The sequence below is a fragment of the Peromyscus californicus genome, unplaced genomic scaffold (assembly GCF_007827085.1).
Source record: "Peromyscus californicus insignis strain IS unplaced genomic scaffold, ASM782708v3 Scaffold_18__1_contigs__length_77618521, whole genome shotgun sequence".
Lineage (NCBI taxonomy): Eukaryota > Metazoa > Chordata > Mammalia > Rodentia > Cricetidae > Peromyscus > Peromyscus californicus.
Window position 1 is genome coordinate 27,892,681 of NW_026294480.1, and position 16,556 is coordinate 27,909,236.

The following is a 16,556-nucleotide window of genomic DNA, read 5'->3' on the forward strand; positions in this document are numbered from 1 at the left end:
ATTAGCAATAATAGCTTTACTTCTATCTGAAACACTTTTACATTTCTTGAGTAGGTGAGTCATATTCGTAGTTCAAAATAAGAAATATGAAAGTGTAAACAGCAGAATGATTTGTACTGACCTTTGACCCTAGCTAAGTTTCACTTCATGTAAGCTGAATTAAAAAAAAAAACAAACCAAAAAACAAACTCTTTGGATGTTCTTTCAGAAACACGTTGTACTTATTTAAGCAAAAGACATTATACATTTGGTAAGGACGCTTTTTCAACAAAATAATGGGATAATAAAAACAAGAATGTGGGACACTTTATTACTAAGTCGATTTAGCGAAATAATAGTGACTAGTTCTCTCCTAGGGACCACGAAGAATGTCTCTTCACTTTCATCAGAGAAACATCTTTTTGTTGTGTATGGCAATCATTACCTACAATTGGTCAACACATTGAGAATAAGAGGCTGTGAAGTGCTCAGTTCTCAGAGGGACATCTGTATCACATTCCTTCCCTTGAGGGTTCAGGGATCATTGTGGAACCAGGGGTGAAAAGACTGTAAGGGCCAGAGGGAACGCAGGGCTGCAGCGGAACAGTATTTGCTTGCCACCGCAGTGCCCTTGCGCATAGGGACTCACACTGGCTGAGACTGGATGCAGGAGACTTGCACATGGTGAAGCCAGTGAACATCCAGAATGGATGGAGGAGGAGCTCAAGAAATCCCACTCCTATTGGAGGCTGCTTGGGGAGGGAGAGTCAGTTTTCTTCAGAAAAGTGGGCCCTGAGAGGTTACTTATGGTCCAGTACATAGTCCCGTAAGCAAGTACGTACATACAGGCATCACTAAGTAGATTCAGTGAATTAAAAAAAAAAGAGGGCACATGAAGTTAGGAGGAAAAAGTGGTGGGTGGTTAAAGGGAAGTAATTTAAAGGGAGAGAAAAGGGGGTGGATTTGATTAAAACACATTATATGTGTCTATAAAATTCTCAAACAGTAATATTATAAAACTGGCTAATATTAAGCTAGATGAATGTGATAGGATTGAACAGTTTTTTTCCAGAGTAGCTGTATTACCCTGATATAATCAACTAAATCCTATAGTTTCTCTATAGTTCTTTCATTTATGACAACAAAAAGGAAGAAATCCGTAGTGTATGGCAAAAGTTACGTTAAAAGGGTGACTTGCTGTTAAAACCTACACAACAAATACTACCTAGAAAACAAGCAAAATTCAGGGTTGTCGCCTGGATAGGGCAATTCTTAGATTTCCCGTGCATGTGAAGTTGATTATGTATTACCCCCTATTCAGAACTTCAAGCACCCAAAGTAATCTTAAAAAAGAGAGACAGAGAATAGTAACTGCAGACAAAATTTAAATTGGTGAATTATTGATTACATTTCTCTTTTACCATTGCAATGTGGCAGAGTCTGTCTAGAGTGTTGATTTAAAAATAGTTATTTAGTGCATGCCATCAAGGGAGTCGGTGTGAGGGATAGGACAGACCTCAAGCACGGCAGATCCAATGGCACAGGCCAGGGGGCTTCCTCCAAACGTGTTGAAGTGGTGTAAGCGATTAGCCAAAGATTTAGCAATTTCTAAGGGGGGAAAACAGAAGAGGTTAGAGTGACACATTCTCACCCGTTATGTCTCGTCGTGACATTGGGGTCACATTCAGTTCCATCTTGTAAAGGACATCCATTTATTTCCTCCTCTACTCATCTGACAGTGATGGGCTGAATTGTGTCCCCTTAAAACTCTATGTTGAAATGATAGGACCACATATGACCGTATTTGGAGGTAGAGTCTTTAAACCAGTCATTAGTATTAATTTGGACTGCAAAGCTGGGGCCCAAATCCCACGGGACGATGTCTTTATAACAATGAGAGCTTCTAGAGTGCTCCTCATCTCTCTTCTGTGGGCGTACATAGGGAAGAAGGTCATTTAGAGAAATGATGAGGAGGTGGCCATCTGCAAGGCTAGAAGAGAATCCTAGGAAACTCAGCCCTGCTGCACTTTGGTCTTGACAGACTTCTCTTCTGTGGGAAGATGAATTTCTGTTGTTCCAGTCACTTGATCCATGGTGTCTTGCTTAGTCAGCCCGAGCTGACTAATACGTAGATAAGCAAGACAGCTTATTTACTTAACGAGGTGGCAGCACACTCTTTAATGTGTCACACAAATTAGAAAGCATCTTAAAACTTGACATTGCAGGACTTCGCGTAAACTCTTCAGTCAACCAAATCTTTTATTTCTACTCTTGAGACTAAGAAGGAAGTATTGAGGAAATGATCTTATATGATGTGAATTCATATTATTCAGCAGCATAATTCTGTCAAGGGCAGTTCATTACACTTCGCTTTCTGTGATCATACATTTTTGGTTTTAAATTAATGTAATGATTATACAAAGTAATGGATTTATCCATTCTTGCATTTCCATGCATAGCTATGTTTCTTTTACTTTTGCTTAGTCTATGAAAACAGATACCACAAGATTTTAGTTATTTAATGGCCCAGAAACGTGCTGACTATTGGGAAAAAATACATATAAAATAATTTTTCGACAATCAATGGTTCACAAGAAACAATATCGGTCAAAGTCTCACTACAATAGAAAATCAAATTTTAACCTTTATTTCATAGAGCAGGGTCTTGACCTTCCTAATGCTGTGACCCTTTAATACAGTTCATGTTGTGGTGACTCCTAACCATAAAATTATTTCATTGCTATTTCATAACTGTAATTTGCTACTGTTTTGAACCTAATGTAACTATCTGACATGTGGGATATCTGATGTATGACCCCAGAAGGGTTGCGACCCAAAGGTTGAGAACCACTGTCATGGCATGTTCTGAATAAATGAGATTTCATTGTATTTGGCTGATAGGACATTGACAGAGAAATCTGGACTTTGAATGGAAAGACCAAGAGACCATGGAAGAGTCTCTTTCAAGAAAAGATTCTTTTGGAAGCTTCAGTGTTTTGTTTTGTAACCTGTTTTCCTAACCCTCTTCGGTATGGTGGAATCTTGACTTTAACTACCGTGATGTGGAGAGAGAGGTTGTCTTCTCTCCGGTATGGGAGGAATGGCTGGCTCTCTTCCAACTGCCCGATGGCCTGGCACCTTTCTCTTTCATTTGCTTGGACAACATATCATGTGGTTCCCATCACCACCTCTAGCCTATACACGTTGCAACCCATGTTTTATACTATTGCCAGTGCAGGAGGCCTAGGAGCAAGCATGGACACGCTGGACATTGTACCTGGAGTGGTCACAACTGCAGCCATTGGGAAGCCATTCCCAATTCCTTTAGCCATGGTGACAATGTCAGGCAGTACATCATGGGTTTGGAAGCCCCAGAAGTGAGAGCCCAGCCTTCCAAATCCTGTCTGCACCTGGAAATAGATTAAAAACCATGGGAAACTTTTCAGGCTCTATTCTATTCCCTTCCCTTTACCTCTTTCTTGTCTCTCCTTAGCCTTTCTCTACTTGCAGTCTTATGGACAAAGCCCTCGACCTATGTCTGAGGTTGTGGGTATCAAAAGCCATTTCCTAGCTTGGAAATTCCTTGGCAATATTCTTTATGTCTTTTGAATCTGTTGCTTAACTTATCAAGAAGAAATAATCAGCAGAGCACAGTACAGCACAGGGCTGCTTGAGAGTTATATGAATAACACATGCAAAAGACATCGGGATGATTAACCCACCTTAATAAGTCTCTCCTGGGCACAAGACAACCAGAGAGAAAAGTGGAGAAACTGGATGCCCTGGAGCAAGTAAGAGTAACTGTCTGTCCGGAAGGGCTGGATGCTTACCACCCAATGAGAGACTGCTGTCTTCTCATCTTCCTGCATTATGAGGAGGACACAGCTGAGCTCGTGAATTCAATGTATAATCTAGAGCCAGCCATACACTGAAAGTTGATCACAGCTTTTGTTCATACTGTCCCTACTCTCAGTGACTTATGTTTCAAAATACACTTTTACCATCGTAAATCCCAGTAGGCTCTATTCAAAGCATTCAGGACATGTGACCACCGGAGTCTCTCAATGGATTCTGATTACCATTGCATGCATCCTGAGAACCCTGCCTGAGTTAGATTCCTAGTGTTGGTAGAAGGAAAGACACCATAACAGAAAGATGTCATGAATATCACCAGAGCAGAGCCTTTCTTGATCTCTGTCTGTTTGTGTTGCTGTGTCTGCCTGTCTTTCTCACCACATGCACACTTGGCAGGGTGGGATGGACACCCAGTCTCAAATGCATCAAAGACCAAGGTGTTTTTTTTTTGTTTTTCCCCAAAGCCTTCCTTCCTTCCCATTTACCCTTATTACCAGTTGCTGCAGCTAAGTTCTTGGTTATGCTTAGGTGACAGTGACCAGTATAGGAGAGGAGCTGATTCCAAGAGTTACTCTTCAGTGACAGTGACCAATACAGGAGAAGATCTGAGACGTGGGAGTCTGACTGATCCAGCCTGGAATGCCAAGATTTCACTTCCTAGCAACAGGCCACAGGACAAGCTGATTAAGTTGCCCAAATAATAATGTAGGAATTCCATGGAGTTTGTCTTTTGGCCTGTGTTCCTTCTCTTCTCCATCTATCTTAAGCGGCATAAAAATGGCACAAATGGGGAAGAAACAGATGATTGTTTGGAAAACACACACACCATGCACAATAAAGCATGGCCAGTCACTTGAGACGAAGTGTTCCATAGTGTTGGATGCACAGTAGGGCAGAATGATCATTCTCATGTGCGTAAATCCTAGTGTCTCCAGGGGATGGGGCACACAGGGTAGGGAGTAGGACACCTGAGGCTGTGGCAGTAGGGGCCTGGGACAGTGTATTCTTGCCCCGTCTCGTCTCTGTTATTATCCTGTTACTAGTTAACATCCCAATCTCTCTTAAATTTGCCTCATGTTATGTTCTTGAAAGTCATGAAATGGGGGGCGGTGGGAGAAAAACAAGAGAACATCATGAAACCACATCTCCTGGAAATTCTGAAGCTCTGGTTTTCTTTGAATCCAGCCTACCTTCCTTCTAATTAGTGTGATTGTAAAAGCTTTGCTCTGTGTGGATTCCAAGGCCAACGTTTATCCTCTTTCCTGAGACAGCTAATTTCAAGCTGATTGAATGTGATTTCCTTTTTTTTTTTTTTGTTAATAACCAGTTACCTCCCTTTCAATGGGACCTTGATGAGCCCACTAGTACAAGAAGGGAGGGGGAACAGAGCAGGAAGACTTTGCTGAAGCTGCTACTGTACAGCGCTGGCATTGGCACACTCTGAGCCCGACAGGGACCTGACCACACAAGTGGTGGTGGCAATTACAAGATTTCTGTCAATGGGGCAGCCCAGCACGAACTGTGAGGAAATTTTAGCCGAGGAAAACAATCAGTAAAGGCAAGTGAGACCTGCGCATATAGGGAACACACAGGTTTCCCATGTGTCCTTGGTGGGTCAAGCCACCTGTTTGTGCAATCATGCTGGGCTCCAGCGGTGAAGTGGGAGGACTTCTGTGGCCAGGGTACCATCCTCTGGTCTTAAGAAAAAAAACTCTAGAGCTATTCTAAGCAGATAAAATGCTGCCTTATCTGATACACTGCAATGCAAGGTATAATTCTAAGTATGTGAACTGGAGCCCACAATGCTGGTGAGTATTAGTTCCTTCAAAATATCTCCCCCGGGGCTACCATGTACTTATTTCAGCTGGGCTGCCCCTACTCGGACACTTTACAAGTTGTGCGATCTAAGCCTCAATGTCTGACGTGGTAGCAACCTTCTAATTTAGAGGCTGAACTATTACTTATTCTTTAAAAACAATCTAGCTGACACCGCCTTGGCAAAAATTAAGATGAACACTAGACTACGAGATTAAATGTCTTTTACAGCTTGTCAGGGGTCTGGCAACAGTTCTTAGAGCAAGGAATAATAATAACTGCAGGAATAAAAGCACATTGTGGAACGGTAGCATCACCCATGCCCACAGGCAACTTTTAAAATAGAAACCAGTTGGGATGCTTAAGTTCCGTTATATTTGTTACTCTGATTAACTTTCGAAGAAACCAGCAGAGGCTTCTTTCGTTTATGGCCACACTTCAGAGTTCACGCACTTGCTTTCTGCCTGAGATGTCAAAGAGGGTTTGAAGAGGTCTTTTTCTGCATCTGGCGTGTTCCTACTGCACCAAGTCATTCCCTGATGTGGCTACTCACTTCATCTGCAATGCACACACCTCCCCTCTCTCGAACCAATGCAAAGGCTTCCTTCAGAAACTCCTTCGGGTACTGGACAACACCATTCACGCCCTGCAAAAGATTAAATCAGGAAGACTTGAGTGTCAGCAGGGGCCCTCACTCAGCACCAAGGATGAGGATAGATCATTATCCTCATCACCATGACATAATGCCATCAGCTGAATGAGCAGCGTGTAGAAAGTTCCAAGTGGAACTTTCATACCGTGCCTTCAGGAGAAATGGCGTGACTCTGTTCTTTCCTGAGGTTAGAAACAAGGAGGCTGGATGAGTTAAAGATAGGTGAACAGTGTGTGTTAAATAGTTAAAGATAGGTTCCCCTTGAACAGTGTGTGTTACATAGTTAAAGATAGGCTCCTGAACAGTGTGTGTTAAATAGTTGAACATCAAAGGGGTTTTCTTTTCCTGAGGACTTTAGGGATTCAACTATTTATCTGCCCGTCTGTTCTGTGTGGGAATGAAGATGTATTCTTTTGGAGGTCTACTGAAAACTAGTTTGTTTGTTTCTTTTGCTTTGTGTTCTTAAAAGGGGACCAAAGGAATGAATTGCACTTGGGGAAGAACACAGAAACGGGTACTTAGTTAATCTGGAGTCAAAACTGTGATAATGGAAAATTCGGAGAGAGACTAGGTTTGTATACCCACTTGAATTGGCTCTGCAAAAAATCCAGCAATTGACTTGGCCACAGAAGTGTTCAGGGTTTCTTTGAATTGTTCGATGTACTGGTCTTTAGCTTGGCAGCGGTCTGCAGCAAACACGCACACACAAATACATATCCCAGAAAGTAATGTGAGAATGGCCTCCAGAAAGCACAAAGAAACATCAACAGTCAACTAACTGGAGGTCCCTAGATTGTGGTGAGCTGGGGTCCACAGGTCTTTATCTCTCAAAGGGAGGGGGCATTCTGCAGGAATGACTTTATGAAGACAGTCATAAAGGCATGAACAGATCACTTCAATAATTTCAGTTGTGAAAGGAATACACCCAAGTATCAAGTCTAGTATGGACAGCCATTTCATATAATGAACATCCTTTTAAATGGGTAGATCTGACTCAAGTGTTATTGGGGTGACTTAATTTGTTTAAATGCAACTTTACTGTTGATTGTCACTTTTTCTGATGTACGCTTTTAAACTGCAAAGTGCTTTTGCGTTCAGTCAGTAAATATGCTTATCTAACCATCAGAATTCAGTTTAAAGAAGGATGTGTTAGAGCCAGAGAAGTTTTCTCCATGGTAGCTCCTGACTCTAGGTTCTGTGTTTCTTATTTATAGGTCTTTCTTCATCAACAGAGGGCACATTGATTTTTGGGATCTGTAAATATGTCAAGTGTCTGATATACTATAGAGGCTCAGCAAGTTTCTAAAGAATCAGAGGGAAATAAGTAGTGGAAGTTGTGATAGGTTTGTGATATAGTGAGCAATTTTACTTGAAATTCTTCTCTGGATAGATCAACTGTTGTTTAGGGAACGCCTTTAGTATGTTAACCACTCGTTGTCCAGGTTGAACTGATAATGAACCCACTCCCTGAGTTTTAAAGGTCAATGACTATTAATAGAAGACATACTTGTTTCTAAAAACTCCTTTGTCATTTTGTAGAGTTTCTTAAGTACTAGACATATTTTCAAATTTGTACTCACCTTTTAATTTTCTTTAAATTTAATGAACATACACATTCCATTGTCTGATAATTCCATTACCCGGAGTTTTGTGGTCTTTTTCTAGAACGTGGAATTTTGTTTCCTTGTGTATTAGTTTTGACTATGGGTGGCTTATTTTCCTTAGTATGTGTGAATGTTCTTTGAAGCCTAGAATGAGGTAGGCTTGTCAGAGTACCTCTCCATTTGCAGCTTCCTGCCTCCAAATCAGCCAGGGGTAGTAGAGTTCAGAATACAAAGCCTCAGGGTGGGTAGCTTGTAGTAGAGATTTTTCAGTTATGATTCCTACTGAGTCTCCTCTACTTCTATTCAGTGGAAGAATCCTTGCAGAGCTTCTCGCCTTGATACACTGCTGGTGCCTTGATTTCCAGTAGACCCTTGGATAATGTGTGCCCTCTTACCAGCTCTGTGACTGGGGAGGCTTTCATGTTGTGTCTCCTCTTGTGGATGTGCCCTATCTTGTCATTTCTCCCCTGCCCTCTGTGAAACCTTAAAACTGAAGCTCAAGCTCCCCTGTTTTCCAAGTACCCTCAGGACAAAACTTACTATAATTTCCCATAACCCATTTTTATTTCTAAGAAAGCCCGCCCTATTTTTTCATTTTTAAGGAAGCCATAATTTAAACATTTAAAACATCTGTAAAGATTTTAGAAGTTGTGGTATTGGCAAGAAAAATTGAAATCTGTCATTTCAACTTAGTAGTTCAGTGTGTGCAGGAGAAGCAGAATAGGATTTTGTATACTCATCTATCTATCTCTCTATCTCTCTATCTCTGTCTATCTCTCTATCTCTCTCTATCTTTGTCTATCTATCTATCTATCTATCTATCTATCTATTGGTTTTTTGAGACAGGATTTCTCTGTATAATAGCCCTGGCTGTCCTGAAACTTGCTTTATAGATCATGCTGGCCTCGAACTCATAGAGAATCACCTGCCTCTTCCTCCCAAGTGCTAGGATTAAAGGTGTGTAACACCATGTCCAACTAGAAGTAATTTTTACTATTTTTTTTTTGTTTGTTTTTCGAGACAGGGTTTCTCTATGTAGCTTTGCGCCTTTCCTGGAACTCACTTGGTAGTCCAGGCTGGCCTCGAACTCACAGAGATCCGCCTGGCTCTGCCTCCCGAGTGCTGGGATTAAAGGCGTGCGCCACCACCGCCCGGCCAATTTTTACTATTTTTAAAAAGTTTATTATTTATACAAGTGTTTTGCCTGCATGTATGTGCACCACATTGGCAACTGGTAACCACAGAGGTCAGACAATGGCATCAGATGGAAATTACAGATAGTTGTGAGCCACCATGTGGGAGCTGGAAGTTGAACCCAAGTCCTCTAGTGCTCTTAACCACTAAGCCATTTTCCCATTCCCTACAACTCCCTTTTAAAAAAATGTATCTTAGAGAAAATTGTGACTGGGATACTTTTGCCTAATAATATGTATGGAAAGTATTATTCAAGTGGCAACATTTATTCTTTATGATTTATGTTTCACTAATTTTCTCAGTTAAAAAATTTCATAGAGAAGAAAAACAAGGTCTCTGAACACAGGGTTTTCCTTTCTGCACAAAGAATTTGAACTTGGTGTCTGTGTGTTCTGGGTTTCTTTCTTTGCCAGAAATGTAGGAAGGAATAATTTGAGTTTCCTATGTTTCGTAGTCACATTTTCTATTAGTTTAATTCTAGGTGTACTTTGGTTAGTAGAACATTCTTTCTGGGTTCATGTTTAGAAACAATTAAAAGTGACATACTTGAGTTCAATTGTATGAAATTTAGTTTTTTTGCAAATACGAACTTGGACTATTGTAGTTAAGTTTGGAAAAGTATTTGAAAACGTTTACCAGTATTAATCAACTGTTACAAGATTTTCAGGGTTTCTTATTCTCTTGTATTGCTATTTGTTTCAATAAGGGTGTGTTTCACATTTTATGCATGCGTTTTAGTTATTTTCAGATGGAGGTAACTTGGACTATCTGTCTTGTTAAGCCTGGCAGCAGTTGTCCATCCATTCCAAATGTCTCAGAAGTTACAGATTTGTATTCTCATCCTGCTTCAAGATGCTGGAAATATCCCTGGTGGTGGTTATAGATGCATCCCTAGATGTAAGCCTTAGTACACAGAGAAGCAAGCATAAACTCATATGAATGGGAGAGAACACAAAGAGACAGAACATTACTCAGCAAGTTTACTGAAGCTCCAGGAGCCACCATCTATATGTTCCGCCTTTGGATATGGAAATGCTCCAGGAGGAAGGTAAGCAAGATGAGCAGTATCTACATGTGACTGAACTTTAAGGATGTTCATCTACATTCATGCTTTAGTTCTCACCAGTACCATAGCATCTCTGAACGTAACCCCAAATCTATACCCGCAGAAGGGATCGAGGGGAAGATGTGGATGGGGTGGGAGGCCTCAGCACTTTGTATTATAAAAGTAAACTAAACCCAAATGCATTTATATTCCTGCTTCACTAAAAAGTAAAAAAAAAAAAAAAAAAAAAACCCATCATGTTCCGAGAATGCATATGACATTTAGGAAAGCTTTATTGACAAAGCTTTATTGATATCTTTGGAGTCAAATTGTCTATTTTTATTAGGAAAAGAAGAGACAAGAGCCTTGGATGACTCTAGCAGATATATCAAACACAAAAAAAGAGACCTGGCTTCTGGGTTTGGCAAGCTCTTTTGTAACTAAGAAAATCAGAACAGAGCAAATTAGCCTTAAGTGCTTAAGTCAGGGTAAAATCATATCAAAAAATATTTTGCTTGAGTTTATCCTACATATTTCATATTTTACCAGCACCTATCCATGTGTTTGGTGAGAAGTAAGACCATTTATTGTGTTTTCTCCATTTAGGGTGTGTTGCATTGGCCCATTCCTGTAACTTCAGGTCAGGCTTCCTATGGAGAGAGATAGGGTGCATTGATGTCTCCATGACAACATCAGGAGACTGTGGATGCTCTGTTGGATATCATAACAGAGCTATTACTTTAGAGTCTGTTTCAGTTGGTATTACAGAAAGAGGTAAGCAGAGTGAGACACCAAGAAAGAACAATATTGTTAAGGAAAAGGAAGAGTTCCTTTCCAAAAGGAAAGAATGGCACAATCAGTGCCAGTTTTGGGACACTCTAAGGGCAGTGGTTAACAAGAGGTAAATTCCATCATGGGGTATGCCTGGAAATCTGGGCTTAGATTTGAATGAATCTCTGGAGAATAAACAATCCAGGAGGTAGATAGAAGATTATGACATCTACCATATAAAAATAACAAACTGGCCTCTGTCTAAGCTGGGATCTGACGATATAATTATGAAATGAAAATATCCATACTACAGTTGTGTGCATCCAGTGAGAAAACTCTAGAAGCAACTGCAAACTTGAAGCATTTACATTAAAATTACTTGACATGGTGACTGAGCACAATGACTGACCAGAAAGACACCACTGGAGTCTGCAGTCCACTTTTGTATCTTATTTAGAAATGTGGTGTCACAGCTCTCAGTGGGTGGTCTCCATCAGATCCCTCCCTTCAGAGTTCAGGGAACCCCTCAGAAGAGGAGGCACAAAGAGTGTAAGAGCCGAAAGGGATGGAGGACACCAGGAGAACAGGGCCCCCTAAATCAACTGACCTAACCTCATATGAATTCACAGAGACTGAAGCAGGAAGCACAGGGTCGGCATGAGTCTGCACCAGATCCTCTGCACGCTTACACACACACACACACACACACACACACACACACACACACACACACACTAGCTTTCAGTTCAGTATTTTTACAGGTCTCTTGAGTGTGTGAACGAGTGGGTCTCTGAATCATGTGCCCTCTCTTGGGCTCGTTTCTTTGTGTTGGTGTGCCCTGTCCAACTTGGATGTGATGGTTTTTGTTTTATCTTATCTTTTATTTTGTCATGTTTTGTTGCCATCTCTCAGAAACCTGCTCTTTTCTAATGAGAGACAGAGAAGGGTGGATCTGGATGGGAGGGGAGGTGGGGAGGAACTGGGAAGAGTAGAGGGAGGGGAAACTGTAACTAGGATATATTATATGAGAAAAGAATCTATTTTTCAATAAAAGGGAAAAATAAAAATGTGATACCATCTTGTATCTATAAGGTAACAGTCAAGAAAACAGGAGCTTAGATACACAAAGGACAACATATATCTTCCACAATCATGTATCCTCTAGATGACACTTAAGAGAGATTATCATGCTATTCTTATGTTTTTGAGATGGTCTAGGGCAGTGGTTCTCAACCTTCCTCATGCTGCGACCCTTTAGTACAGTTCCTCATGTTGTAGTGACTCCTAACCATAAACTTATTTTGTTGCTACTTTATAACTGTAATTTTGTTACTGCTATGAATTGCAATATAAATAACTGATATGCAGGATATCTAATATGTAACCCCCAAAGGGGTTGCTACCCATAGGTTGAGAACCACTGGTCTAGAGGAAGACCTCTAAGAGAAAGAATACAGAAAAGATGGACAAAGGGAAGGATTCAGAATAAGGAGGGAAGGAAGTGACCAGTATTGAAATGCTACAATCTTCTAGACTTTGCTGGTGGCTCTGTGGAGGGCCTGAGAACTCTGAGATGTACCTGGCTGACTTTAATTCTTGTTGTCATACATATGTGATATACATATATATTCCCAAGGAAATTGAAACTATTATTAAATGCTTTCCTCTAAAAAGGTTTGTGTATTCCCGATCTTAAGACGTGACATGATGGGAGTGAGGCACAGGCTTTGCTACCCCTAGGTATTTATTATTGTTATTACTATTATTATTATTATTAATTTTTATAAATGAGAAAACTGAAGCCCAAGATGGAGTAGAGTCTAGATCTCCTGACTCCACGCATGTCCTCAATCATGGAAAAGAAGAAGGAAAGGAATTATTTTTCAGCTTGGGTTCACCTTGCTCGCATACATGTCTGAATGAGGGTGGTCACAGCGATTGAGAGCTCTAGATTTCTGAAGCCAGGGTCTGAAGACGTGAGGTCAATCCTAGTTTTCCTACTTCCTGAATGTGAACTTCAGCCTATCTTCCTTAAAACTGAGTTTGAGTTGTAGCCAGACCCTTTAGTGGGTTTTTAAGCTCTGTGACCATGACATTTGTCTGGTTCCGATGCTCAGCCTTTCGTTCTCCATTTTGTTATTATCTTGTATGAGTTTTAAGGTGACTGATTTATTTTCTATTCAAAGCTGAATTTTTGAGGTTTCCGTCTTTCATTCTTCCTCTCAACCTAGTGACTCACCCTATTCCATTAAACGTCTTTTGGCTGGGGCACTTGTTCCTTCCTCTAGAACTGGCGAGGAGCAGCTGTTCAAATAGTTCTGTAATATGATGACAGATCTGACTAGAAAAGAGCCGGCAGTGTTTCCATTCCCCTTATCTTTCATGTCACAAATCCAAATAAAAAAATGTGATTGATAAATAGAACTTCTCCTGGCAGGAAGGATCAAATCTTGTGCAAGAGACATCAGTGTCAGTGGCATTCACAAACAGCCCCGTGCCGGACAGATGTTGTTTGGATGGCATTAAGGATCCCTGGGGGAATTTCTTGACTGGTATTTTGAGATTTGTAGATGTATCCTTTTCCCTCTTCCCCTCTTCCATTGGGAATTGATGAACGATCGAACTCATTTCATAGATGCACTTAAGCTGACATGCTGTTTATAGGCTTAGGTCTGAGAGCATGGGAAGCTTTCCCCACATGGCCAGATGGCAGGTGAGACAGTTCAACAAGAGTGGGTATGTGAAGCGTTGAGTTCATGAGGGCTCACTTAGTATTTTCTCATTTTTTTTTTTGGGGGGTGCTTTTCCCTTCCCCAATTTCCCAAATTTGATTGTTTTACCCTTTTCCAAATTCCTCACCCCACCCAATCTTCACCTCCACCCTTCCTCCCTGCCCATTTGGACCTGGAGGACAGCTGCACTTTCTCACTGTTTGCACTGGAGAATCTCGACAGTAGCTTCCTCCCCAGGGGCCACGGAAAACATCTGGGCACATTGTCTGCAAATGACAAAAGAGGAATTTTGGCAAAACACTGATACAAAATAGTGAATTTGGGGATGCATGTGGTGACAACTAAGGGAAGTGGGCTTCTCAATTTGATACTGAGACTCCTTTTTCATTCCTTTCTCATTAATGATAAAAATGTAATCTTTTTTGAAGAGACATTTTTCTTAGAAATTACTTATGTGACCGACCACTCTTCAAAGAAAATTAATTTTGATGTTAGCCCAGAACCAACTTTCTCAAAGATTTATCAGATGAGGGCATCATAAAGAATAAGGATAATTAGATATCTGGTTCTGATGCTGAAAAAGATGAGCACAGCCTGTGAGAACAGAAAGTGAGGACAGGGATGACTTGATAGAAACTTTGTGTATTCTTTGTGTATTCAAGTTTCTAAGATCCTTGAGTCTCCTAGATTGTATGTATGAGCAAAATAAAATTCAGAACTGTGTCATTAACTATATTAACTCAGATTCTATGGGCATTTCTAAGAAACATTTTCTTCAACTGGTCTTCCGTTTTTTAAGTCAAATTGAGGCCTTGGCTAATGGCATGCTTTATATTAATTTCTAATTCCGGTATCAAGAAAATCTGATCAATTATCCTGTAATCCCAGCAGACTGTATTGAAACAAGATGAAAGTCTCAGAACTCACTGATCGGCAGCCCATCCCGCTGGGGAGATCCACCTTGTAGGTCCCTACATTTGTCAAGCCAAGTGTATAAGGACTGCATCCATGATAGGCTCCTCTGTGGGGGAGAAACATGGGAGGATGAGGTCAAGTTTATTTCTCTTTGATAGTTCACTTGCTTCAGTAAAAAAAAAATACAAAAGACACAGGATGGATAGAACAACATAAACATTCAAATCTGACACCTTTTAAGAATCCATCTAAACTTATGGTATGTGAATGTATTCACTGATATTTTCCACTGGTCTCATAGATCTGAAACTGTGAAAATAATTTTGAAGACTGGTTGACCAAGGACTCTTAATTTTGAATCTGTCACTCTAAAATTATGAGACTGATTTTTTTTAGTAGCATTCCAGAGATCACATGGTCAACCCATGCTAATCTTCAAAGCAGTCATCTTAGGAAGACAAATATTTGTTCCTGTGATGAAACTGTTGCTCAATGTCACTGGAGAGTGATGTTCTCTTCTTGTGACTGATGTGACTTTATTTAGCATATTAGAAACAGTTTTGACTTCCTTTGAACCTGAAACAGTCATTCTTAGTATAAATCATCCTAATCAATTCAGAAAATTTCTAAATCAAAATCATCCTTCAATGAGCTCCAAATTTTATTTTCAAGAATGATCATGAAAAAAGGAGGCAGTATACATCAAATTCTGCTTCAAACAGATCAATATTTGTCTTGGAATGTGTATTCTAAAAGGTTATTTTGGTAAAACACAATCACAATGTGTTATTGCCATATTTATTTGTTAGCAAATATTTCTTTAGGCTTATAAAAATACACGTGTGCTTCATATGGAATCTGTAGTGTTGTGCTATGACACAAATCTTTGAATTTAGACAGAAATCATCCTGAGATAGATTTAACACAGGACTAACTTCATTCATCTTTTTTTTAAGCTTTGTTACTTGTGTCTTTTATATAAATCTTATAAGACTATGTAAATGTGCTAAGGCTGCAAACTGAAACATACTTTTCTGTTATTTTAAATGCTAATGTATTCTTCTAGAATTTATAAGGCCAACTTAGATGGAGTTATCTAGTCATCAGATTCACTAGCTTGATCCTGCCCTCAAGATGGACTTTGGAAAAATACTGGGAAAATAGTCTTTTTCTGTGCTATTATTTAAAGATGCACATTTAGTGTTGAGATAAGTCAATATTGCTAAGTTGAATGTTATAAAATGTGGTTACCTGAAAGAAATGATGTCTGTGTGATTTGAGTATGCTCTGGCCATCATCATAGCCAGATCATTGGCTTCTGATCCACTGTTCACCAAGAAAATGACCTGATGGGGCAAGGAAGACACATGACTTAGTACTTTTAGGTCGCTATTCTCAGTTCATGCAAAATTGCTAAAGGCTATGTATTCCAGCTTCTACTAAAGAGATTTCCCTTCAGGTCAGCTTCTGCTTCTGATCACTTCTCCCTTTTAACTACTAAATAAATTCCGTAGCCCTCCCTTGAACAGCTGTTGAGTGCTAACAAAACTGACTAAGAGGCTGACTCATTTGCAAAAATCTGAGCTTTTATTAGACTTAATTGATGAGCTGCAAAACGTGAAGACAGGAAGACTTTCTGAGAGGCTCACAGTGGTCAGTAGCAGAGAATATCATGAATGAGGTCTTTTGGTTCCCACACCTAATCCATTCCACTTAACTCTGAAGGCATGGAATGAGGCAGGGCCCCAACCTAGCAACCTCAAGGGGTTATCCCGGTTGGATGTTGCTGTGCAACTGTGGAAACAAAATGCATCTCAGTCTGAATAAAACAGAGAGAAGAACTGAAGAGGTCTAGCTCCTCCAGCCAGGAAAAAGGGGGCATGCATTAATGGTTTTTCCAATTACTCCATTTCTACTCTGCTATGAGATCTGGATCTGAACACAGAGATGGCCATTCCAAATTTCCTTTTTGTATTCTGTATAGTATAGTAAAT

At 40.2% G+C, this 16,556-nt stretch overlaps 1 protein-coding gene across 3 annotated transcripts in view; it reads right to left on the reverse strand.

The window, feature by feature from the left end:
* The window catches only part of Agxt2 (alanine--glyoxylate aminotransferase 2), a 40,695-nt gene that overhangs the window by 10,889 nt on the left and 13,250 nt on the right, over positions 1-16,556 (reverse strand). For 2 of the 3 annotated variants that reach the window (XM_052742803.1, XM_052742802.1), the window contains exons 5-11: positions 15,814-15,908; positions 14,575-14,668; positions 13,820-13,913; positions 6,887-6,987; positions 6,203-6,295; positions 3,257-3,389; positions 1,496-1,587 (exon numbers count right to left, since the gene is read on the reverse strand). In XM_052742803.1, the coding sequence (XP_052598763.1) occupies positions 1,496-1,587; positions 3,257-3,389; positions 6,203-6,295; positions 6,887-6,987; positions 13,820-13,913; positions 14,575-14,668; positions 15,814-15,908 (702 nt within the window). Of the gene's footprint in view, positions 1-1,495; positions 1,588-3,256; positions 3,390-6,202; positions 6,296-6,886; positions 7,032-9,415; positions 9,436-13,796; positions 13,914-14,574; positions 14,669-15,813; positions 15,909-16,556 lie in introns of all 3 variants that reach the window. The other variant, XM_052742801.1, reaches the window with a different exon arrangement.